The sequence below is a fragment of the Mauremys mutica genome, chromosome 1 (assembly GCF_020497125.1).
Source record: "Mauremys mutica isolate MM-2020 ecotype Southern chromosome 1, ASM2049712v1, whole genome shotgun sequence".
Classification (NCBI taxonomy): domain Eukaryota; kingdom Metazoa; phylum Chordata; order Testudines; family Geoemydidae; genus Mauremys; species Mauremys mutica.
The window spans coordinates 117229599-117255565 of NC_059072.1; the positions used below are offsets into that span (position 1 = coordinate 117229599).

General features: G+C 41.0%; 1 protein-coding gene across 1 annotated transcript in view; it reads left to right on the forward strand.

Annotated features, from left to right (window-relative positions):
• The window catches only part of LOC123345139 (phosphatidylinositol 4-phosphate 3-kinase C2 domain-containing subunit gamma-like), a 270359-nt gene that overhangs the window by 41234 nt on the left and 203158 nt on the right, over window positions 1-25967 (forward strand). The window contains exons 9-12 of the mRNA XM_044981863.1: window positions 1867-1900; window positions 10195-10390; window positions 14214-14336; window positions 23979-24110. Coding sequence (XP_044837798.1) covers window positions 1867-1900; window positions 10195-10390; window positions 14214-14336; window positions 23979-24110 — 485 coding nt within the window. The remainder of the gene's footprint in view (window positions 1-1866; window positions 1901-10194; window positions 10391-14213; window positions 14337-23978; window positions 24111-25967) is intronic.

Consider the following 25967-nt stretch of genomic DNA (forward strand, 5'->3'; position numbering starts at 1 on the left):
GTTTTGTTTGGAATACTTTTTACCCATCCAATTGGCGGGTTGCCTGCACACACTACCCCTCAGGGAAACTGCTGCCTGCTCCTTCCAAGGCAAATTACATATGGTAATGTATTTTTGCGTATCTTTCTGTGCTTCTATCTATTCCATCAACATTTATATATAATAGTGCCTACATTTCTTCCAACTCTGTGTCTTTATTTAAATCACCCTCATTGCCATGAAAGCTCCTGTCCTGTGGTTAGGAGATTATGAAAGAAGCTGGCATCAGTGATAGTTTCTGCATGAACTGGCAGTGTCTTTCTCTAAAAGATTCATCCAGTCTTCCAGACATCCTGACCCTGGGAATTTTTAAAATCTATTCAAGGAAAATTCTGGGCCTGCTGTACAATTAATGTTGTTCATCCCTCTCTCACAGTCTTTTTTACTGTGATTCACAAAAAGTCTTAGGAGACCAAATCCTGCCAGAACAGGCACTAATCCATTATATATTAAATGAGCTACAGTATGTTGAAATTATCAGAGCTGTTCCAAAAAGATTATTTACTTTACAAAATGCAAGAGAATAAAACAAAGGTCTCTGTTCCCATTTGTTTTACTGCGTAAAGATTGTGAGAAAACATCTCAAACCAGTACACTGTTTCTTCCCTCAAGTAAGCATTGGGCTTCCATGCATATTAACCAGCTGAGTGCTGCCTGACTAGCTGGGTACTAGTACTGCTCGTAAATGAATTAGAGCATGTAAGAGGATCCTGCTGAATACAGGGGCCAATAAACTGTGGTTTCCCTGATCAACAGCAAAGGGATTAATGAGTATAAGAGAATAATTGACTCTTCAGTGGGGTGAGGGTTCCAACAGGGTGCTGTTAAGAAACAAACCAATGCCATATTGCAGTATTCACTTTACATAGGCATTGTCTATGTTTCAGCTTTATACTTCAGCAATGCATTTATAGCATCTTCGTAAATATTAACTTATGAATGGTGCTTCTTGCAAGTGAAGACTTGGTGGCGCAACTGGTTAAAATTAAATTTTAATGAATCATCTATTAAATTATTTATGCACATAAATAATTGGTCTGATCTTTCAGAGGTTCTGAGCACCAGGCAGCTCCCAGTGAAGGAAGTGGGAGATGTTGCCTGCTCATCACTTGTAGAAAATCAAGCTTCCAATTTAGCTCTCTAGCTAGGAATTGGGAGCCTAACTTTTAGGCACCCCGTTTGGAAAAGTTAATGGGGCTCTGACGTCTGCCTGTCTACATAAAATAACTTGTAGAAGTAGACAAGACACACACAGGATGGGGGAGAGAAGATATTGTGATCCCCTAGGCTTCAGAGCCCAGGCTCCGGCCTGAGCCACAGCGGCTACACAGCTATTGTCAGGGCCGGCTCCAGGCACCAGTGGAGGAAGCACGTGCCTGAGGCGGCACATGCTAAGGGGTGGCATTCCATCCATTCTTGGGGCGACACAGTCAGAGCGGCTTTTTTTTTTTTATTGAGGCAGCAAAAATGGTAGAGCCGGCCCTGGCTATTGTTGTGCAAGCCCACAAGGCCGAGTCTGTCTCCCCAGGCTCTGAGACTCATTGCTGTGGGCTGTGTAGTGTGTAGATGTACCCTATGTGACTTGCCTAAGATCATACAGGAAGCTTGTGGTATGAATAGGAACCAAACCCTTATCTCCTGAGTGAAAATCCAGTAAGTTCCTCTCATGATCTATGCTTCTCCCTTTTGCCCCAGCACCAGCTTACCGCCATGCTGTTCCCGTAGGAAATCTCTATGCCTGACCAATACCATCTCTCACAGCAATAAAAGCTGATGTTCAGTCTTTTCTGCATTATAAATACTCATGATTTTTTCTTGTCTTTGTAGAATTCACTTCAAAACGTAGAAACTCCAGTCAGAGGTAAAGATGTTTCTTTTAGACATTAATGCAAACAATAAACAATTAGCAAAATGCACATTCTTCAATTTGAATTAACGTTAAAGAATTTATTACTTAATTTATAGCATAAACCATTTCCTGTAAGTAAAGCAAATGCAAGTGTTTCAAAGTCTATATAGATCATTATATTGTCTCCAATTCATTTTAGAGATAAAAGTCTTTTTTCCCCTCAGATTAGAAAATATAGTCAGTTATACTGGGCATTTTAAAAGGCAAAGTGGATTGAGCCCCTTTTAGAGGTTGTCCTTAATCTCCCTTCTCCTGCTGAAAAAAAGAAATGAAGCACCACGGTGAAGCTGCCAATTTAGGTTTGTCTCTAACATTTCTGTCCCTCTTTATAAACTCTGTGCTGTTATGCTAGTAATATAATTTAAGGGATTTAGTAACATGGTAATGGGGGCAAACAACCATCCATCTTTAGTGCCCCTAGTTCAAATCAGACCAGACTAGTAGTGACTGAAAATTGTTACCGCCTGGTTGGTGCTTGATGTCTTATGTGAATTAATTAAATGGTCTCAGTTTATTTGCTCAGACTGATGTCCATGTTGCGCAAAAAAAAAAAAGTATCAATCACTCTTCATTGCAGTATGATCTGAGTTTCTGAGAACTGAATGGATGCAAAGGGCTGGTCCACACTAAGAAGCGGGGTCGAACTAGGGTATGCAAATTCAGCTACGTGAATAGCGTAGCTGAATTCGAAGTACCCTAGTTCGAACTACTCACCCATCCAGACGCCACGGAATCGAAGTCCGCGGCTCCAAGGTCGACTCCGCCACCGCCTTTTGCAGTGGTGGAGTACCGGAGTTCGAACTATCGCTTCCGGAGTTCGAACTATCGCGTCCAGATTAGACGCGATAGTTCGAACTCCGAGAAGTCAAACTCACCGCGTCGACCCGGCTCGTAAGTGTAGACTAGCCCAAAGAATGTAAAAGCCCTTCATGTTTAGGGTTTGTCTATACATGAAAGTTGATCCAGAATAAGAGAAACTCTGAATTTAAAGCAGATTGACTATTCCAGATTAGCTCTGTGTATTTTATTTCAGATTAACTCAATCTGCTGCCAAAATGGATTAAGATATTTCAAAATAAGACACTCCATGGATGGACACTCTTGTTCCTGAATAAATCAGGAATAGCTATTCTGGAAAAGTTTTCTGTATAGACAAGTTTTTAGAGATGGTTCTGGTCAGGGCTGGGGTATGGTGACCTGATCAATGCCAGGATAGCTTGTAGCTGCTAACCAACTTTACCTGTATTCTGGATTTTAGACTCCAGGCTGATCATTCCCGCATTTTCCAAATTCATTACAAATAAATTAAATAACACAATTGTATAAAGAGCACCTACATCCTCGCCTGCAGGAAAGAGCAAAGTGTCCTTGTGCATAGCAGAGAGGTGAGCATGCAAGTGCCATGATCAGGAGGCACCTATGGTCTGTGGTCCTCCCCCTTGGAAGAAGTTGTTTATCCCATGAGCTTTGTTCAACTCTAGTTATGGCAACAATTTGCTAAACATGAGATGAATTAATAGTTGCTAATTACCATCTATCCCTCAAACACCTTATGCATCTTCTTCCGCATTCTCTTTAAAACACTCTTGTGGAAAGAATTTAAACCATTCCTCTGTATAAGGCTATATGCAAGCTTGGGCTTTACTGAATCAGCACTTTCCTCAAAGAAAATCTGTTTGATGTATTGAAGAGCAATATAGATCTCCAACAGATTTTTGCCTATCTGCTGGTCTACACCCTTTTATTTATGACAGAAAAGTGTCAGTCTTTTTCAGTTGAAGGCTTTTGTATTTGTTCTGGCTACACCCTTAATTTCATAAGCATTGCAGAATCCATTCTGCAATGTACCCTTAGGAACTGCACATTACTGATTGCAGTGAGGTCCTGTCAGAACTTGTTGGCATCTTAGTATTCAATCATGTTAAATCCTGGTGATGCTGTTTGTATTGTCTTTTAAAGCTATTTTTATTAAACTTTTTTCTGTTATTAATTGTAACTTGTGATGAGGAAAGATGATCATTTCTAGACTTCCCACCTGTCTGCACAACACCGCGTTCCCATAAAATAGAGAATATGATTATTCAAGTCAATAAATATTTGACATTGTGGGTTTATTATGATCCAGGTTATAGACAGACAGACAGAAGCAAGTTTATACAAAACTCAGCCTGTTTGTCTTCTCTGAAGCTGTAATGGATTAATGGTTTGTACAGTATTAGAGTATGCAGCCTTCTAATGAAATTACTACCTGAGGTCATATCTGACAGAATAAGCAGCCTTAATATTTGGTCAGTACTTTGACGGAGGCATTCCTGAAGACTACCGGTGCACCATAAAGTGGAGTTGTTCAAGTGACAGTATCTTTCCTATGTGCTGCTAGAGATGTCATCTTTTGGAGGGAATGCAAAATAGATATACTCACTCCTTGAGGATTACTTACATTCTCATGGTACTGCTAAAGATGTAAAGTTTTTGACTAATTCTTTTTGGAATTTGATAATTATTTCTAGAACTGATCAGAAAATTGTAAGCATTTTCCACAAACATTTTTAAAAGAAACAAAATATTTGCTTTATTCAAATTTTCTGTGGAAATGTTCCAATTTTTTAATGAAAAACTGAAAAACCTTTTTTTACCATACCCATTTTTGCCTATTTCTTTTCTTGGTTAAACAAAGTTGAGAAAAAATTATTTTGGATTGAACAATACATTTTGTTTTGATTTTGAGCTTTTTTCACATTGTTGCATTTTTAAATTGAAGGACGTTTCTAAACAAAAAGTCACTTTGACCCAAACAATCACGTCTTGTTTTTTCTAAAATGCTGAAACAAAATGGTTCAACTTTCTCTAAAAAAAATTTTCAAAATGAACAATTTGGTAAAACCAAAACTAACTCAAAACATTTTCAGTGTCACTGAATCTGCAAATTTTGCAGAAAAAAAGTTATGTCTGCAAATTTTTTGCCCTCTTGTAAACAGAATATTTTTAGTTTTCAGGGGTTTTCTGTATCAGACCCTTTTAATTTCCTACCTTTTGTGATCACTTCTGTGTTCTAAGTAGCATTACAACTTTAATTGTGTCTTAATGAAGTTCTTTGGTTTAGGAATTGTATTCAGGGGGCTTGCTCTTTTTCTTAAAATAGCTAGGTAGATGCAGTTTTAATACTGTGTTCTCCATATTAGCTGTCAGGTGTCACAAAAATGTGAAGCTTTTCTTGTCTGAGATTCCATTCAGCCATTGAAACAATATTCATGTAGTAACTGGAGGGAATGTGTAAATAGAAGTACAGAGGGCATATTTAACATGTATTGAGCTGACATAATCTACAACAACAACAACAAAATGCTCACCCTGACAGAAGACCTAAGACTAAAACAATACATAAAAATATAATATTGGAGCAGGAAGAAAGAAAGCAATCTGATATATGCTAACTTATTTTATTCTTTGTTTTCCAAAGTCTAGAAAGTATATGCTGCAGGTGTAAAAATCAACACTTTCAGTTACTAAATTGCTTACTTAATTTTGCTTACTGGAGAAGGAATTCTCTCTGTAAAGAGAGTATGTGCAAGGATTAAACATGTTTTGTGGAGAGCATTGCAGAAGCTGAATTTCATCATGCATGGTCTCAGTCCATTTCTCAGTGGGCAAGTCCATATCACAGTGGCTGAGATCTTAAACTAAATCATGTCAGACTAGAAATTGGGTGCAGATTTTTAACAGTGAGAGTAATTAACCATTTGAACAATTTACCTTGAGATTAAATGGTTTCCACCATCACCTGAAGTCTTTAAATCAAGTTTGAATGTCGGCTTTAGACCAGACAGAAGTTATGAATATGCAGGAATTACTGAGTCACATTTTACAGCCTGTGTTATACACATATTAAAACTAGCTGAGCATAATGGTCTTTTCTGGCATTAAAATCATGAATCACAAAAAGAAACTGGAGTACTTGGCTTCATGAACAAATAGGATTTGGTGTACCATGTACACTATGTAACAGCTGACTACGTAACAAAGATTTTGCCCAGCCATTGTGAGTAATGGATGCTTACAAACCTGCCAAGATATTTGTGTCTCTAGTTTTGTTAATTGAGGTCCTGCTTAATGAATGAAGAGTGGAAAGAAACAGCTGTATCTGTCTTAGAAGCTGCGAAGGGATTTTAAATTGAGGTCTCGTAGTAAATAAATCAGAGATCAGTGGGCTTTGGCAGTTCTGTAACTAGCCATTTTAGTTCCCGGGGTGAGCAAGCACATTTGCACCCCCTACAGTTTTTTTCCCTGCCCCATTTTTCCACTCCCGCAGCTTTGCACCCCACTTGGCTCTCTCTGGTTACAGCCCTTGGTTTTAATGTTAAGAAAAAAGTGTACCTGCTACTTTCAGGAGTTAAAAATGAACATCCATCTATTTATACGCTGGACTGAATATTACTCTAGGAAGATTCTTGCATTTTACCTCAAAATGTACTAAGACACTAAGTAATCACAGTAGAAGATGCACCAGAGCCCATTCTTTTATTTGTTTGGAGCACTCTGCATTCAGTTTAATCTATAAAGGGACTTATCAGATCTAGTCTCCTGCAAAATTAGGTTAGTGCACAGTATAATCTGGTCTATAATAGTCTTGTGAAGTTCTATTCATCAGCTTGCTTGGTGTGGGTAATTTTTCTGTCATGTAAAATATCATTTTTTTTTTCACATTTATCACCACAATCATTGTAAGGTGCATTTTGTGCTTGTACTAGTAAGTTTTCATGGTGATATAGCAGGGCTAGTGTATGTATACATATTGTTCCAGCAATGTGACATATTTTAGCTCCAAAGTATAAGTTTGATCCATCGTCATTCCTTCCACAGCCACAATATACCTAAGCATATAAATGGAGAATTCCATTATCTGGGAGCTCATCCATGTTTCTTCTGATTCTTGTCATTTAAAAAAAGCTTTCCTATTCTGGTTTGATTAATATATTCTCATATTCTCTTGTTCTGTACATATAATCTGAAACATTGTCCTACAGCTTTCAGCGTGTGATTATGTAAGAAACATTGGAGGCCAAAGGGCATGTTTCAACAAACTGAGGGTTGTAGTTGGCATTTTAAAATGCTTCTGAGCTATGTTTTGCTGTGTTTTACAAGAGATGAGAAAAGCCTGCAAATTGTAGTTATTATCGGCTTTATCTTGCAGCCATTGACCTCAGTGGGACTGCCTGCAGATAGGAAGGGACTGTCTGTACATACATTCCACTTTGGACAAGTGAAAAGCCCTTGACTTCACTAAATAATTGCCTCAAGCCAGCTGTTGACTGTTTGTTCACAAACTGTCACTCAAATAAATCCTTTTTGGATCAGATGGATTTATGTATACTATTTTTGGCACAAGAGAGCGATCTCCTTCATATAGTATTCATATAGTATACCTTCTTTGTATTTCTAAATATGCCCCTTTCTCATCAAACCTGTTTTGGAGCTCTTAGGACATGTAGATGGGGTCGAATGTAATTCTGTGGAGCACAGAAGAACACAATGAAAGGCTTAGTATGGAAATTACAAAATTGTTTACAGGAGTGACAGAGACATGCGAGTGGCTTTGAGGATAGGAAAAGGGCCCAGTAAAAGATGCAGGCAATACAAAAGGAGGATAGATGGAGAAGAGGAACAGTAAAATGAATAGGAAAATGGAGAGCATGCAAAAAGAAAAAAGAGCAGAGGAGAGAAGTATAAACAAAAATAGATTGAAGAAGATTGAGAGAGAGAGTTTTGTTAGCCTATCAAACTATAAATGTACTTGTTATTCAGATCCAGAAGAGGCGTTCACAACACCATAAGAGACAGTGTTGTAGCCATTCTTTTCTGGAGCTATGATTTGGAGGCATATTTCCAGGAATGAAAGGCAAAACAAGTTGGTACCTCCCATATTTAGACAATATATAGGTCCCAGTTCAGCTTAGCATTGGCTCATTAACTTCAGTGGGACTTAAGCAGCTGCTTAAAATCAGGCACCTACTTAAGTGCTTTGTTGAATCAGGACCATAGATGGCAAAATACACCCTAACCCATTCACCCGTGCACACTTGTGTTTGGACAAGCATTGAGAGTAATAGAATATAGTGAAAAAAATAGTCCAGTTAAACTGTATCCTCTTGTTTTGATTTATGGGTAGTCTGAGACAAGAAGGGTGCAATAATTTTGGAGGTTCCGCATCTGTGAATTATAGAATTTAGTATATTTTGTATGATATTTATGGATATTTTAAGGTTGATTGCATCTTTCTTACTTGCTATTCATATCAGGGCTCCATGATCCATTTTGCAACTCTCATACAACAACTTCATAGAATCATAGATTTTAAGGTCAGAAGGGACCATTATGATCATCTAGTCTGACCTCCTGCACAATGCAGGCTACAGTATCAAACCTGTGTCTGAGCCATTGAAGTCCTCAAATCATGGTTAAAAGACTTTAGGGTGCAGAGAATCTTCAAGCAAGTGACTCTGCCTCATGCTGCAGAGGAAGGCAAAAACGCCCCAGGGCCTCTGCCAATCTGCCCTGGAGGAAAATTCCTTCCCAACCCCAAATGTGGCGATCAGCTAAACCCTGAGCATGTGAGCAAGACTCACCAGCCAGACACCCAGGAAAGAATTCTCTTTAGTAACTCAGATCCCACCCCATCTAACATCCCATCACAAGCCATTGGGCATATTTACCGCTAATAGTCAAAGATCAATCTAATTGTACCATCCCCTCCATAAACTTATCAAGCTTAGTCTTGAAGCCAGATATGTCTTTTGCCCCCACTACTCCCCTTGGAAGGCTGTTCCAGAACTTCACTCCTCTGATGGTTAGAAAACTTCATCTAATTTCAAGTCTAAACTTCCTGATGGCCAGTTTATATCCACTTGAATTATAATGTACAGTCTACATTTATTTTAGAGACACCATCTATGTAATTTTCAGGTCCTGTATGATCAAATGGTCACAGTTATGATAAGATCATAGTGGCATGCTTTTAAAATATAGTCAGATAAATTACTGCAGCTGAAATGAGCTTGGGAAATGTAACAATTCACCTAAAATTTTCCAGATTTCAAACCCTTAATGGGATAGGGAAAGACTCAAATATTAATTATAGTATGTCGCATGTTTATCCTATTAAGATTTTTTAAATCTTACAAAAATTACAGAAAGGTTTAGAAATGTATATGAATCTGAATAATATCTGCACTTACACTAGCTATAATAAAGCTGGAAGGGATATTGATCCTCTCACTTCAGGGAAGAAAATTAACTTGGGTCAAGCAGACATTTCCTCTGTGTTACAGTATTAAGCAAATAGCTATATTATGGAGGCTTGAGTCTTCCTCTGTAGCATCCACTATTGGCCACTCCTGGAGACAAGTATAGCAATAGGTGGACTAGCTGTTATTCTTGGTTGCCCACATACCTTGGGAAGTAAGGAGGATTGTGAGGGGAAAGGCAAGGGCAACCCTAGAGTATTTTAAAACATTCTGGCACTAGATTAACCAAGAATACCCAGCACATTGCACTCTGGCTGTCTCCCTTCCTTCATGACATGCCTCCTACACTAGGAGCCACCAGGAAAACTTACACAAAGCCCTTCACACCAGCTCTATTCCAGTCCTGGTTGGGGCTCCAACTTACACTGGGATTCAGGCTGCCCCAAGAAATATGGAGAATACAAAGGTGGCTAAAAGTCAGTGGGCATAGAAGCAGAACAACAGAGAATTGGAGCCATTATCTATTTAATGTCTGAATACAAGTGTATTATAGATTAATAAATTGCTATACATGACCCACAATACACATTGCAAAATCACATAGTATTAACATTTAACTTGCAGTAGTTCTCAACTCTTATTAACTATGTTGCCAGGTCCCCTGAACTAAATAGTTGCTTAGCTGCAGAAAACATGATAAACATCCCCACAGAGTGGGAATTAAGAGACTGAAATGACGTATCTGAAGCACACTGACTTTACAGTGGTTTAAAAAGTCTTCCTTTGTAAATGCCTTAGTTTGAAGATATTGTAATAAAGGACTGTTGAATACCAGAAAATGAGCTAAGATGGCTTTCAGGAGCACAGATGGCTAATTGGCTTCACTTGGTAGATTGTCATTTTAATTAAATTTTAATAGGAGGAATTTCAAAGCCATAATTGATGTCTTATGATAAATATGCTTCTTTACCAATGACCTATTGCTAACCTTTATTTCCCCCCCAGTCTTGATAGAGAATGCTGTGACAGAGCTGTCTGCAGCTATCTCCCATCTCATCCATGTTTTCAGCAGCAGCTTTCACACAGATTTTCAGCCTGCAAAAATACTTAGAAGCCCTTCATGTGCAGATGTCGACCTAGATCCCCACTTTAGCTTCACTGTTTATGCAGCCCACAACATCCCAGCAGCCTGGCTGAAAAGGTAGGAGGTGCCAGCCCTTCTCTTAAGAAGCACTTCTTTCCCTCGCGTGTATTACAGCTAGCTGCAGTGCATGGCTGCTGTATGTCAATAAAGATGTTTTGTGTTGCTATTATGAAAACACTGGTCAAATTCAGATCTAGTGTATGCCGCAGAAGCAGCTGTATTATTTTCCAGGAAGCTGCATCCACTTACACCGAAGAGAGGAGCTTTTTGGAGCATTATAGGTAGGGGAGCATAGTGGAGCACTCAGGAGGCAACCTAGGCACCTGCACCAGACAAGTGTGGGAGGACAGTGGTAGGGTGGGTAGCTGCCCTAGCAGGTGTATGTGTTAGAGAGAGACCTGCCAAAAGAGAGGGTTGTAGATGAAGGGGGAGAGGGGTTTGCTACCTGCCCAGAGAGAGGGGTGTGGCAAGGTTCGTGTGGGCTCTGCATAATGAGTGGCTCATGGTTCAAGGCCATCTTGCGCTGAGTCAATGGAGCTGCACCTGCTTACAGCAGGTCTGAGTTTGACCTTAACAATGGCATTCATGGTAGATGTATTTAAACCATGATTATCGGGTTACACCTATGCAGTGACGATTTTTGTTTACAGATGATGGTTAAATACATTTGTAGTTTTATAGGCCTGAGTATATCTGGTACATTAAGCACCACAGAGAAAAACAGAGGGAGACAACTTTAATAAAAGAAAAAACTAATATAAATAATCTCTGCCACATTATTTATTTGTTCAATTAGGGTCTCTTTAAATGGCTGGTTTTCCTACTTTATTGTAAAGTGAACACTTTCCCCTCGCCACACCAAGGCAATAAAGAGAGGGTCAGATGACTGCAATCTGGCAGCGTTATTGTTACAGGGGACATGCTGTTTTCCAGATTTTTATTAATGTTTTTCCCATGCACCTACTTTCCCCTGAATTGCAGATGACTAATTAAAACACAATGGGATCATTTGCATTAGAACATTAGCAAAAGAATGTACTATACAGCATTTAGCTATAATTAGCAGTTTAATAAAAATTTCAGAAAATTTGCATTACTGAAGATAATAGATACAGAAGCATAATCACTGCTCTGATTCTGCAGATGGTTGTACTGTTCCCAGTGTATTTTATTTTAAGGTTTTACCACTAAGATGTGAAATTACACGTGACCTAGAGGCCGCTGATCGCTTGAGCTCCATCTCAATATATAGACATATGAGAAAATGAGAATAATTTTTCTTTCTAAATCTCCCTCTCCCATCTTTCCAACATTCAGTAGCTAAAATAGCCTTCCTTTCCTACCACTGTATCGCTGTATCCTACCTTTCTCTGGTGCCTTTACTGGCTCCCTGCCTCTTTTCACATTCAAATTTCTCATTCTTTCTTCTAAGGCTCTGCACAATTCTGACCCTCACATCTCAGCTCTTGTTTCGGCCTGTTCGCAATTTTGTACAGCTATGCTCCTGCTGTTCTACTCATCTTGTTGCTTTCTTTGTCTGCCTGTCCCATGTCTTCCCCTCTTCCTGCTGCTCCCTCTTCCTCTCACTTCCTACTACACCCAGAACAACTTTCTCTATTCTAATAAAGAACAAGTCTCATCTCTGTCCTTCTCCTTAAAACTCACTTCTGCTGGCTGGATTCCTGTCACTGGCTTTCACCTCTGTGCTATTGATTCCTCATTCCTAGCCTTACTTTCTTCTTAAAATAGATAATGTACAGACAGGGGTGAAAGTAACTTACAGGACTTACCGGTACTGCCGGAGTCCTGAGCAGGGCGTGGCCTCAACCAGAAGAGGCAGGGCCTCAACCGAAAGAGGTGTGGCCTCTCAATATTTAAAGGCCCTGGGGCACCGGCTGTGGCTGGGAGCCCCAGGGCCTTTAAATCAACCCGGGTCTCTCAGCTGCAGAGGTGGCTAGGAGCCCCCGGGGCTCAGCTGCAAATTAAAGAACCCGGGGCTCCGGCCGCAGCGACGCTCCGGACCCTTTAAATCCCCCCTGCAGCTCTGGCTGCCAGAGCCGCGAGCGGGATTCAAAGGACTCTGGGCTGCCCGCAGCTGGGGGAGCTCTGAGCCTTTTAAATCCGGCCCCAGCCCGGCCGCTGGAGCCGTGGTGGGGGATTCAAAGAGCTCTGGGCTGACCCTAGCCACAGCAGCAGCCCAGAGCCCTTTAAATCCCCCGCCGTGGCCTGGCTGCCGGAGCCACGGGCGGGATTCAAAGGGGTCTGGGCTGACCCCAGCCGCGGCAGCCCAGAGCCCTTTAAATCCGGCCCCAGCCTGGTCGCCGGAGCCACGGGCGGGATTTAAAGGGCTCTGGGCTCCCCACAGCCACGGAAGCTCTGAGACCTTTAAATCCGGCCCCAGCCCAGCTGCTCGAGCTGCGGGTGGGATTCAAAGGGCTCTGGGCTGCACGCTGCGGCAGGGAGCCCAGAGCCCTTTAAATCCCCGTCGCAGAAGCCGGTGCGGTCCAGCACGGTGTACTGGCTCTTGCCGGTACGCCGTACCGTACCGGCTTACTTTCACCTCTGTTACAGAACCTTACAAGTTACAGAACAACATGATACAAATTATCTAGGAGTAGTATCATCCCTTCCCCCTCTTATCCTCTAATTTTATCTGTGGTTTCCATGTTGTCTACCTAATTTAAACCCTGATCCTGCAAAGACTTTAGCATGTGCTAAACTTCATGCACTGTAAGCGATCCTATTGACTTAAATTAAACTATTCACAGCATTTAAAGTTAAGTATACATCTTTCCAGGAAGGAGGCCTTAGAGCTTTAGTTCTTTGGGGTAGGGACTGTATTTATAAAGCATTCTTACAGTGTTCTATTGCAATTTAAATAATAAAAATCCAGGTCTCTGTCTTGTCAGTGTTTATCTTTTGTTTCATAATTTTACAATTGCATTGATTAATTGTAGGACTAAAGTATAAATGTCACTGTTGTCATATTTAAGACCAGATGCAATTCCTATTAGTTATAATTAAATATTGCATCCTTTTTCTTCATGGAGTTCTCTCTGCTGCTTCCTCACCTTTGTCCCCCTCAGCTGAATAGAAACATACATAATATAATAATTAATATTGCTGGAAAAAAATCAACACTTACTCTTTTATAAAGAAGGCAAAAGTAGGAACCTCGAGTCGCCAAACCCCTTCAGATTTGCTGTTCAAATCTGACTCCCTAGCTCTATCCTATGCCTATGGTTCTTGTTCAGAATCTCGGAAGAAGACAATGTTTTTCAAGAAGATGGAAACCTTTCAAGAAGAGCAGATATTCTAATACTTCACCATTTTGAGCTCATATTGCATATGATTTCAGTGATGATGAATCTGAAACCAAACCACAGCCCTGAAATTGTTTTGAACCCAAAACTTCAACCAGAATCTAAACCAAACCAGATGAGTGTCCAGCGCTGTCACTGACCAGCATAATAATAAATATACATACAGTAGTAATTGCACATCTCTGTAAGCATTATCGTCTCTTTACAGATGTGGAACCTGGGGCACAAAGAGGTTTATTGTTGCCCAATGTTACACAATGGAGGTCTGATCCTATGCACCTTAAAGTCCATGGCAAAACTCTCATTGATTACAGTGGTAATGGATCAGGCTCAGTCAGTAACATAGCTGGGAACAGAACGTAAGAACCCTGACCAACACTCCTCTACTCTAAAAATAAAAGAATAATATGCTTTTATTAAAACACTAGCATAAGCCTGACTATTTCACTTCTATCTATAAGGATGAGCCTTTCAGCATTCTGACTTGCTAATCCCAAATTTCAGCTATAAGGTATGTTGAATTATAATTAATATTTTACATTTCTTTTTCTTTGTAGCTACAAGCTCTTCTCTTGTTCCTGTTCTTTAACTTATGGTGGGAAGAAAATATGTCAAGTGAAGAACTGCAAAAATATACCAGTTAAAAAGTTTTTTTTTCCCCTGGCAAACTGGAATGAGAAGTAAGTTTTAATCTTCATTTGAAGGATGCTAGTCTGCCTCATTTTACACAACCAATATTAGATTCTAAAAAATGGAGGGGTCTTCTAGAGATGGTGTCAGCTCATTTCACAGGTAGTAATAATGTTCTAAATACGCCAGTAGGGTAATAGAAAGCTAGGTGCAATGGATAAAAATTGATACCTGGACATATTCTCTAATCTGTCATTATCCTGTATTTAGGGCACCAATTGTGGGCCAAAAGGACCCTCTGTGCATGGATGTTCCTTTTTCTGCAAGTAGAATCTCCACAGATTCTAGTGATCAGTAAGTGAAGGTGTGGGGAGCAAGGAGTGGACAAGCCAGGAGGAGGAGGGAGATGGGTCACGCTGGGAGCCTGGATTATGGGGACACACATTATCCTTTCTGGGGCTGAGCACAAACTGAAGGGAAATGTAAATGCAGCCCCAGGCTTTTTTTGTGGTGGTCAGTAATCCCTCTGTACCCAAGGTGCTTGAAAGAGATTCTTTTTATTCAGTGAGACAGTTTCCAACTGCCTCTGCCTATGAGAGCATGGGTATCTGCAGTGCTCCTCCCCGAGACTTCCTGCCTGGAAAGCTAAACCACTTAAAAGTACAGTTCCTAATACTACAAATTTCACTTTCCAGCACAGGGATGTCCATGCTGGGGAACTACCTTTAAAGAGGCGGGGGTGGGGTGAGGGGAGAGCTTTGGGACAAAAGTCAGTCAGGAGTCCTTGGTGTAATAGATTCAAGGGATCTGCACTGCAAGGGAGCAGGAAGTGAGCTTCAGTCTTATACAGAAACATAAGGCCTCTGCAGTGATGCCCTTCCTCCCCTCCTGAGAGGATCCATGGGGTTTGTGGGCTGGACCCTCAGTTTCTTCAGTGAGTGGGAAGAAACACCTATCTCTGCAAGGGAAGAAAGAAGGACATTCAGGGAGTTTCCTGGTTGCTGTGTAAGTATGTTTCCAAGGGACACAATCTGGCCCAAGTTTTCACTAGTGTCTGACTTCTGATAATCATGTGCAGCTCCCATTGAAGCTGAAGGACAGTTTTTTTAACTTCTTGACCTGAAAAATTAAACATGACTTTGTCATTACATCTTTTTTTTTTAAATCATTCCCTCCTGTACAGCCTTTTCTCTTTATTATTACAACTCTCTGTGTACAATGATAGCAGTTAAAAAGTCAACAGGTACCTTACTGTGATATGTGAGAGAATGTGGTCTGATAGGGTTAAGTCCAGGTTTCTGCCTCCTCTTGTGCAGGTGCTCAGGAGAAAGTAATGATGCTGGGCACTCTAGGCTAATCAGACTCCCCAGCAGAAAAGCATAAACCCTGTAGAAGTAGTTGTTTTTGGAGGGCAGAAGGGGAAGTCATTTGGAGCAACACAGATTCCACAGTCAGTTACTATAGGGCTGAGATGGTAACGCAGAGTAGGGTTTTTCTTTGTACTTCTCACAATGTCAGGCCCTCTAGTTTTGTTGCTGTAATCATCCTGTTGGATAACAAAATCTTTAGTAGGACTGTGGGCAGCCTGACTGGCTTACGTTTTGTATTTTATATCAGCTAAACCTTTTCAGCGGTTTATATCTTGTTAGTCATCATTTTGAATTGGTAATAAGACACTACCATATAGTGACTTTTCATTGGTGACCACTGAAGTTATACATTTAAGTAAAGTTTGGCTTGACAAACACAATCATCTGACATGGGTCATGTAATTACAATTGTGTTGTGTGATTTTTTTTCTCTTGCTTGATTTTTGGTGTTGAATATTTTATTGTCGTTCAGGGCTAAAGGAGAAAACTACAGTGCTCACTATTTGAATCTTTACAATGCTGGTTAACATAGGCAATTGTTCTCTTTATGATGTACAATTCTTCTTCTGTATTTATTTTCAATGATTGTCACCATTTGAGTATCATTTTCTTTTTAAGATCATTGCTTATCTGGAATACAAAGGAAATGATTTGCTGATTTGAGTTTAAGTCTAAGGATCAGATATATCTGAAAGGAAGAAAAGAAAAATATAGAGTTGTTCCTTTATTACAAGAAAGTAAGGAGAAAAGTGCAGCTAGGGAAGAATCAGGTGAATATGTCTCTCGTGGGTATTTTTGGCTGCCTAAGAAGTGGTCGCCTTTCTAATATGCATCCCAGGAAATCCTGTATTTATAGGAGGAGAAATTTTTTTTTTTCAGGAATCGGAGACCCATCTGATACAGTAAGAAAACTCCTCAGCAAAAAAAAAAAAAAAAAAAAAAGTCTGACTTCTGGTTCTACCTGAACGCAGAAGTTAAGAAATCCGATAATTAAAGAGTCAGGGGTTCTGTTACCACCTCTGCAGCTGAAGCGCAATATCAAGTGGTTCCAATTCCACTCGCTGAGGTCCTTTTTTAAAAAAAGAAAAAGATATTTCTGTATACATGTGTGGTGGTTTGAGAACTGGGTTAAAATTGTGAGCCAGCACATTAAATTCCCTGGGGGTTACCTGGTCCTGCTTGAAGAATAGGGAGTTCTGTAGGGAAGTATGTAATCTGGGTCTTTCAGGGTACACAGCAATAGACTGTCTCTGAAGGTACGTCTACACAATAAAGAAAAACCCATGGTTGGCCATGCCAGCTAACTCAGGTTTGCAGGGCTCAGGCTGCGGAGCTGTTTCACTGCTGTTTGGATATCTGGACTCAAGCTGGAGCCCAGGCTTGAAGACCCTTCAGGGTGGGAGACTCCCAGAGCTCAGTCTCCAGCCTGAGCTTGGAAGTCTACACAGCAGTGAAATAGCTCCACAACCCAAGCCCTGCAAGCCTGAGTCAGCTGGCCTGGACCGGCTGCGATTTTTCTTTGCTGTGTAGACATATCCCTAGGGCACGTCTACACTGGCAAAGTTATAGTGCTGGCAGTTACAGCGCCGCTCAGAGAGTGCTGAATGGAAACCGCTGTTGTGTGTTCACACTGTCAGCTGCCTGCTCAATAGCGTGTTCACACTTGCAGCAGTATTTGGAGCATTGCACTCTGGGCAGCTATTGCACAGAGAACCTCTTTCTTTTCTGCCGCTAAGACTTGTGGGAAGGCGGAAGGGGTCGCGGGGCATCCTGGGTCCTGTCCCAATGACTCATGATCTATTGTTTCACATCCCAGAAATCCCCATGCTTCTGTACACATTTGGCGCTATCTTTCATTGCGTGCCCTGCCTCTTTGGGCTGCAAGAATGGATCCCGAACTGCTGACCAGTATGCTGCTCGCTCTGACCAACACTTCACGAGTGGCAGTGGAGTTATTCCTTAAACTACAAAGACAAGAGGAGTGCAACATTGATCTCGCCATGCATAGTAGCTACAACACGGGATTGCTTGTGGCATTCACGGAGGTGCTAACCACTGTGGAACACTGCTTTTGGGCTCGGGAAACAAGCACTGAGTGGTGGGATCACATCGTGATGCACGTCTGGGATGGTGAGCAGTGGCTGCAGAACTTTCAGATGAGGAAAGCCACATTCATTGGAATGTGTGATGAGCTCACTCCAGCCCTATGGCGCAAGGACATGAGAATGAGAGCTACCCTGTCGCTGGAGAAGCATGTGGTGATTCCATTGTGGAAGCTGGCTACTCCAGACTGCTACCGATCGGTCGCTAACCAGTTCGGAGTGGGAAAGTCGACCGTTGGACTCATGTTGATGGAAGTGTGCAGGGCCATTAATCGTATCCTGCTCCAAAAGACTGTGGCTCTGGGCAACATGCGTGACATTCTATATGGCTTTGCACAAATGGGCTTCCCTAACTGCGGTGGGACGATAGATGGCAGCACGTTCCAATTCTGGCACCAGACCACCTAACCACCGAGTACATTAATCGCAAAGGGTATTTCTCAGTGGTTCTCTGGAGCTTGTGGATCACCGTGGGCATTTCACAGACATTAACACAGGCTGGTCTGGAAAGGTGCATGACGCACAAATCTTTCAGAATACCAGCCTGTTCAAGAAACTGCAAGCAGGGACTGTCTTCCCGGACCAGAAGATCACCGTAGGGGAAGTCAAAAATGCCCACTGTGATCCTGGGAGACCCTGCCTACCCCTTAATGTCATGGCTTATGAAGCCATACACAGGGCAACTTGACAGCAGCAAGGAGTGGTTCAACAACAGGCTGAGCAAGTGCAGAATGACTGTTGAGTGTGCTGCTGGCCATTTAAAAGCCCTCTGGTGACACCTCTATTGGAAGCTGGACTTGGCTGATGACAATATTCCTATGCTTATAGCTGCGTGCTGTACGCTCCATAATATTTGTGAAGGGAAGGATGAAAGCTTCACTCAAGGCTGGTATATATGATCTCTAGCCAGAATAAATTAAGCCATACAATATCCTTCTGAAGTATTATTTGTTTTACAGACAAGTCACAAAAGAAGTCTGTGGCAGAGTCAACATGGCAATGAAGTTCTCCTAGCTCTTGGCCTTGTGCTATTGCTTTAGAAGTGTTTCTCCACTCAGTCTAAGATGAAAAAAAATTGTTCTATGGAATAGCTTATGAAGTTATATAGAATAGAATAGCGCATGAAAGAGGTAGTGTACCATTCGTTTTTTGTTGGGATATATTTCCTTTGCCGCCTTCTTTGTAGAGCTAATTTCACTCCGACTTATTTATGTGCTGGTTTTTAATTGGTCCTTTCTTTTTCAAAGGAGACATGAGTGACAATAGGGCCATTAGGAAGAGATGCTAAAAAGTCACTTGGATTTTTTTTGTCCAGCAACAGCTCAATCAGCGGATGGAGGAATTTTATGCTGGCAGCTAATTGGATATAGCTGAGACCAATGAGGCTCATTACTTTAGATTAGAAAGGATTGAGTTATCAATATGGGCAAGAGAGATGGAAATGGAGGGAAAGTTTTTGCTGAGTAGAGGCCCAGACAAGGAGTTCCTAAGGAAGGTGTATATATGTGGTTTGTCTTTTGGAGTGCTCTAACTATAGAGGAGGGGAGGCAGCTCAAGACTTTGTCAAGTGTCTAATATTTTGGCTAAACCAGAAATCCTAATAGAGGTTTTTTGTGTTTGACACTGAGCTTCTTGTGAAGTCTCACTTTCTTTGCTTGTTGCCTCCCTCTTCCCCACCTTTTGTCTGGAATGTCTGTTCTGATTTTAGTTTCTTTGGGGCAAAACCTAATATAATCGGGCTCCAGTTTTCATTATGGTCTTTGGGTGCTACTGTTGTATACATTTTAACTATCCTGTGCACTGAATGAGGTAGGGATCCTGTTTTTAAAAAATAGTATGTGATCATGTAATTAGAGACTGCACCATAATGAATATACACAGGCAAGCTTCATTCTGGAATTTCCTATTTTTTTGAGTGATTGTCTTAACAACCTTAATGTTTGCAGTGTGGCAGTGTGGGTAAGGAAATATATTTTACTCAACCACATAGAGCTGTTTTTCGGGTCTTCAGTGTAAGCTCGAAAGCTTCTCTCTTTCACCCAACAGAAGTTGGTCCAGTAAAAGATTGTGTCATCCACCTTCAACCTTAATAATGTTCTTTAAATTTAGCTTTTTGTGTTTAACTTCCTAGGTTTTTAAAAAACAAACTAAATACTCACATGAATTATAAGTAGCGCTGGAGCCTTTAGAGCCACTACACAGACCTCTGCACTTAATGGTGTAACTGTTAGCAATAGTAGGTTGTCATCCTTTATATAGATTGGCATTATATGGGGATGAGACCTACTTTGCCAGTGGGTTTCACAGATATTTGCTGAGGAACGGAGAGACTCTGAAATCTTGATTTCCATTCCAGGCTCTGGAGGAGTGTGTCCTCTAGTGGGCACAGATTCTTCTGCTTGTTTTCCTCTTCTGTCCCATCTCCACCAACCTGTCCCTGTCATTCCGGTCTCTTCCCTCGTCCTGGCTACTTGCACTAGTCTACTTGCCCAGGCAGTCCTAATCACCCTTTTCACTGCAGCTGTCAGAGCTGTCTCTTTTCCACCGCTGCCACAATTCTCCCACCATGATCATCACTGGTTGCTAATCCTGGTCTTCGTCCAGCCAGTCCTAATTTCCTCCCCTTCCCGCAACTCCTTATTTGATCTCATTGTTCCTACCAGCCAATTGTCTCCCACTCCCATTTCTCACTGGCTCTCAGTCTTCTCACTGAGCTTGTAGTCCTAGTGCCCTTGTCCAACCATTCCCAGATCCCCTTTATCTCCCATTCACATTTTTCTCTCCCGCCATCTGGTCCCAGTCCACCAGATTCCTTGTCCCAATCTACTCTTTTCCCTCCCCAATCTCCATTTGACTCAGAGAGCTTCTTTCTCCATGTTCCTGAGTGCCACCCAGATGTTCACTGAGAGCACAGACGAAACACAGCGAGAGCAGCTATTACAGGGAAAGTCATTCTGGGCCTGTATAGCCTTAGACTGAGCTTGGGCCATGATTCTGCAACCTCATAATGTAAATGGAACCCACTGAAGTCAGGATCTAAGGCCTTGGATTGTAAATTCTTCATAGGGCCTTGTGAGCACAGTTTATCTGTTGTATGGTGGTTTAGATGCAATCTACTCCTAGACAGTCTGAATTGAAAGTAATGTCAAATGTCACATTTCCTCCTAGGTCTAAAATAAGGCTTCGCATTTGGCCTATACCTTCTAAAGTTTGAGCTATGACCTCAAATAGTCAGAGTTGAACTCCTTTCAAATTACTAGCAGTTGAAGGTTGCAGCATGTCATGGTTACAAGGCAAGCTGTGACTTGGGTCCTTTTACAGTCCCTTGCAAGAACACCTCTCAGGTGACAGACTTTGCTTTCTTCATCTCTCTCAAGGGTAGAGCCCTGCAGTTCAACCACTCTTAGACTGGATCTCTGGATTTCAGAACTCCCCCACCCCCCTTTCCCAACTGTATTAACACAACAGGCCCAACTGCATTTGGCATCTGCAAGAGACTTTTCTCCAGAAGTCTGTGACAAACAGCTGACTGAAGTGATTCAAAACAGCTTCTTCAAAACAAATGTATTGTTTATTCACCCAAAGGTACACTGCAATCAGAGAATAGAGTTAAAACAACAGAAGTCCTACATGTCTTGACTTATTTCCCTGGCAGCTTGGGCAAGCCTCACTAACACAGGCCCATCCCATAGGGCCTGTGTATTGGTTCCTCTGAGTCAAGCAGTGGCTGATGACTGAATTCCTTCTCCCTCTCTAGAGAGGAAGTTTTTAACTGTTCAGTGTCCCAGTGATCTTAGACTCTGAACCTTGGCAAACCAGCTGTATAATTTGCATGGAGTCTGGAAATAGCATCTTCCTAATTAATAGCCCACCCATTGTTCTCTTAACACCCTGGAAGTTGTTTATGCAGAGGTGATTTATCTCTGACCTATTTGTTTCCTATTTGTTGTTCTTAATAGTCCCCTTTTATTTAATCCACATCATCAGACAGAATAATATCAAGCAGGTAAACTGAGGTACACAGAATATTTATAAGTAATACAGTTATCTCCCATGTTCTGTAAACACCATATATCACTGGAAATTTTCTTGATAGGCAATAAGGTCTTGGATTTGACCTATGACTTCAGTCTCATGATGATCTAGCCATGTTTAAAGTCTGCACTTAATATAGCTTAATAGAGTCTACTTTTAGTAGTGCTATGTATTTTGTCATGACAAGTCCAAGTGAAGCCTCTAGCAAAAGAGAAGTAGAGAATCTGTATCTTGTAATATGAGGGATATTTTTTCCACTTGGTTACAAGATTAATGAGGCTTCCTGGCATTAGCAAAGACGTTTGCCCGGTTTATGAGTAATCATTTATCTCCTGTATAATAAAGTGCAGGGCTCCCCCGCCACCCTTGATTCAGGTCTTTTAAGATATTTAAGGCTGAGTACCCATGTTTTAGGGTCACTTTGTTCAGGATGAATGGAATTGATGGGCTGTAAATGAAAAGACAGGAAATAACTGATTTGGAGATGTGTGAAATAGACTGCTTTCCCAATCACTTTTTGAAAGTCACTAAGCTTTGGGAGAAAGAACAAAAAATAGCGCACCGGTCATTGTCTGAAAACTGTAAATAGGGACATTTGGGGAGACAGGGGGATGCATCTTAATTTCTTTGGAGTGAGACTGCTCTTTAAACTGAATGAGTGGAATATAGATTTCAGAGTAGCAGCCATGTTAGTCTGTATCTGCAAAAAGAGCATGAGTACTTGTGGCACCTTAGAGACTAACAAATTCATTTCAGTATAAGCTTTCATGGGCTACAGCCCACTTCTTCGGATGCATAGAAGAAGTGGGCTGTAGCCCACGAAAGCTAATGCTGAAATAAATTTGTTAGTCTCTAAGGTGCCACAAGTACTCCTGGAATATAGATGTTTTGCTTTATTAAAAGGAGTGGGTACGGGTGCGGGGGAGAGGGTAAGTTGTTCAAGTATACCTTCAGTCAAGTTATGCCAGATTTATAACAATGTAACTGACAGTGGAATTTTACCCTAAATTCCACATAACCCCTCCTAGTTCTAATCCTAATGTTTTCCAGACTGTTAAATTATTTCAGTGGAGCTTCCTTGATTTGTTTCCAGAATGACAGTACACATTTTTTGAGAACACCTACAACTACACCATTTCATTAAACCATCTAGAATGCTGAAAATTTTCACTCTGTTTAATTTAGATTTATATCCTAAGTTTTTAATATTGAAGCAGGTTCAGATCTTCATTTTCTAAAATGCTTGTATCACCTCTGCAAAATAGTTCTTTTAGCCCTGGATTCTGAATATTGATTTTGTTTGCAAAGAAAATGTAATTAATCTCAATATCTGTTTGCAAAATCTGGCTTTTCACCAAATGTTCTCAGTGAAAATAAAAGATGTGCTTTTGAATATGAACTTTCACTTCAGGCAAAATAGAGTAATACTTTGTAGGTCTCTGAACTAATGACTCAGATGTTTTTACACAGGTAGGAAAAAAATCTCAATTATTAGGATTTGTGCGAATTAAAATTGTAAACCAGTTTATAAAACCTACATAACTAATTTAATTGATCGATCTACTTGTTAATGGGCAATACAAACCTGAAATGGACACTAGTTTCTACAACTTTACTTGCTTAAAAATTTGACATGCATTGGATTTAAAAGTGCATCAGCCTTTAAACTGTGTTTGAAAAAAAAATTACACTGTTTATACGTGCATAAATTAGAGAATGGTATCATAGTTAACAAATTCTAAGAGACACACACACTCACTCACTCTCTCCAATTGACTTCAACAGGATTTGTGCATATATGTCTGAGGGGAGAATTTAGCCCATTACCACTAGTTTATAATCCATTTTTCATTCAGTGTTTATTCTCATGTACTTTCTTATTAACGGGATGGCCTTTGCTTGCAACAACCAAGCTAGTCCTGCCCTTCTCTTCTCTAGTGTTTGATCATTTGGATGGACAAGATTTTATATGCCTTTTCTCATGTAATGTGACCTAAGGTTAACTGTTGGCAATGCTTATAATAGATCTGTCAGTTGCATTTCCCCCCAAGGAATTGCTACCTTGCAGTTTATTGCTTAGTAAGGTGTGTTGTGGGATACAGTAAAAGTTGAAAAGCAGTAACTGCAAATAACAATGTTAGAGTATGTTAGATTTCTTAAAATTGTGCTTTTTTTTTTCTTTCAGAATCAACTTCCCTCTACAAATAAAATCTCTTCCTAATGAAACAATATTGACAATAAAACTATTTGGAGTAAATAGTGTGTCTAAAAATACAGAAATACTGGCTTGGACATGTTCCCCCTTGTATCAAAAACAGTAAGTACATTTTTGTATGATAGTGGTTTTTTTAAATAGTGTTCTTTAATTAAGTGCTATACTCTGCAGGAAAGGGAGGTCTGAAAGGAATATACAAACAAATGAACACTAATTTGAGCAGCTAAACAGAACTTTATTGCAATACGGACTGAAACAGTCACTTTCAATAATTGTTCCACCTTTCCATACAGAGCTCTTTCAAGTCCTGATTTTCCCAAACCCCTTTGGATTGGGCTTCTCTGACTGTCCACCGGGTTACCCTAGAAAATTCCCCTCGTGTTGAAGGGCCTTGTTGCCTTCCCCATCCCTCACTAAATTACCCTCTCATTCAGACTATTTTCTTTCTGGATATGCTTTCCTGTTCCCTCGCTCCCTGACCCTTTTCTCATACTTCATAGAATGGTCCTGCTAATGGGACTACAGTGAACAGTTTCTCTGTTCCCTCCCCATAGTTTAGAAACTTCCCTCACATTTTAACTTTCCCTTTTTACCCAACACTCAGTTTAACATTATTTTAAAGATGCTTGTCGGTTATGAATACCTCTGTAACTCTATGTAAATAAAGACCTAGGGTGAAATATTCAGAAATGAGTAAGTTGTATTTTATCTTTGACTTGGGCTAAGGCCAGATTTTTAACGATATTTATACTCATAGACTTTAAGGCCAGAAGAGACCATCATAATCATCTGTCTGACCTCCTGCACATTGCAGGCTACAGACTCTCACCCACCCACTCCTGTAATAGACCCCTAATCTCTAGCTGAGTTACTGAAGTCCTCAAACCATGGTTTAAAGACCTCAAGTTCCAGAGAATTCACCATTTACACTAGTTAAAAAGTGCAAGTGACCCATGCTGCAGAGGAAGGCGAAAATCGCCCAGAGTCTTTGCCATGAACCCTCTCCTAGAGCTAGCTGCCTAATCCAGGTCAGACCTTTCTCACAAAAAATGAGAAGAAAGAGGTGGAGCCCCTCCTTATACACAATAGCCCAGTGATTAGAGAACTCACTCAGGATGTGGTTCCGATGTCCACTCTGCCTGATTCAAAGCATGAATTTGAATCCAGAGTGCCCACCTTCTGGGTAAATGCCTTAGTCACTGGGCTACAGAGTCATTTTCACTCTCCGGCCCAATGATATATAAGTATTTCATACAAAGTGCAACCCACCCCAAAATACCCTAGCACCTGGGTGTTCAGGTGCTCTACTGGGAGGTGGGAGACCTGGCCTGTGTAGATTAGGGGTGCTCTGAGCATGTCTACCAGATCAGGCTCTGCAGGCAAGATGCAGGGCGTGGGGACAACTAGCTTGTGAATTCTCCAGGGACTTAGGTGTAAGTTCAGAGCTGAGCAGCATGGCAGTGTCAGGACTGAGGCAGCTTTGTGAATGCCCAGGAGCAGAAATTTAGGCACCATGGCGAATTTAGAGGCCAACTGGGTTAGGCAGCAGCTGAGCAGTAGTGCCAGTGACACCTAAATGTTGGAATTAGGTGCTAAAGTAGCAGACACCTAAGTCTCCCTTGTGAATCTTGCTCTTAAAAACTAAGTCCTATTGACTTTAAAAGAATGCTAGGCCCCTAAGTAACTTGTGTGCTCTTGAAAATTTTACTTCTCTATTAAAAATACGGCCTTATTCTTTCATGGTGCTACATAACTAGGGCTCTACCAAATTCATGGCCATGAAAAACACATCATAGACCATGAATGCTGGTCTCCCCCCCCCCCCCCCCCCGGCCCCGTGAAATCTGGCCTTTTGTGTGCTTTTACGCTATACTATACAGATTTCACGGGGGAGACCAGCATTTCGCAAATTGGGGTTCCTGAGAAACCCCAACTGCCAACCTTACTGCTGCGCTGCCT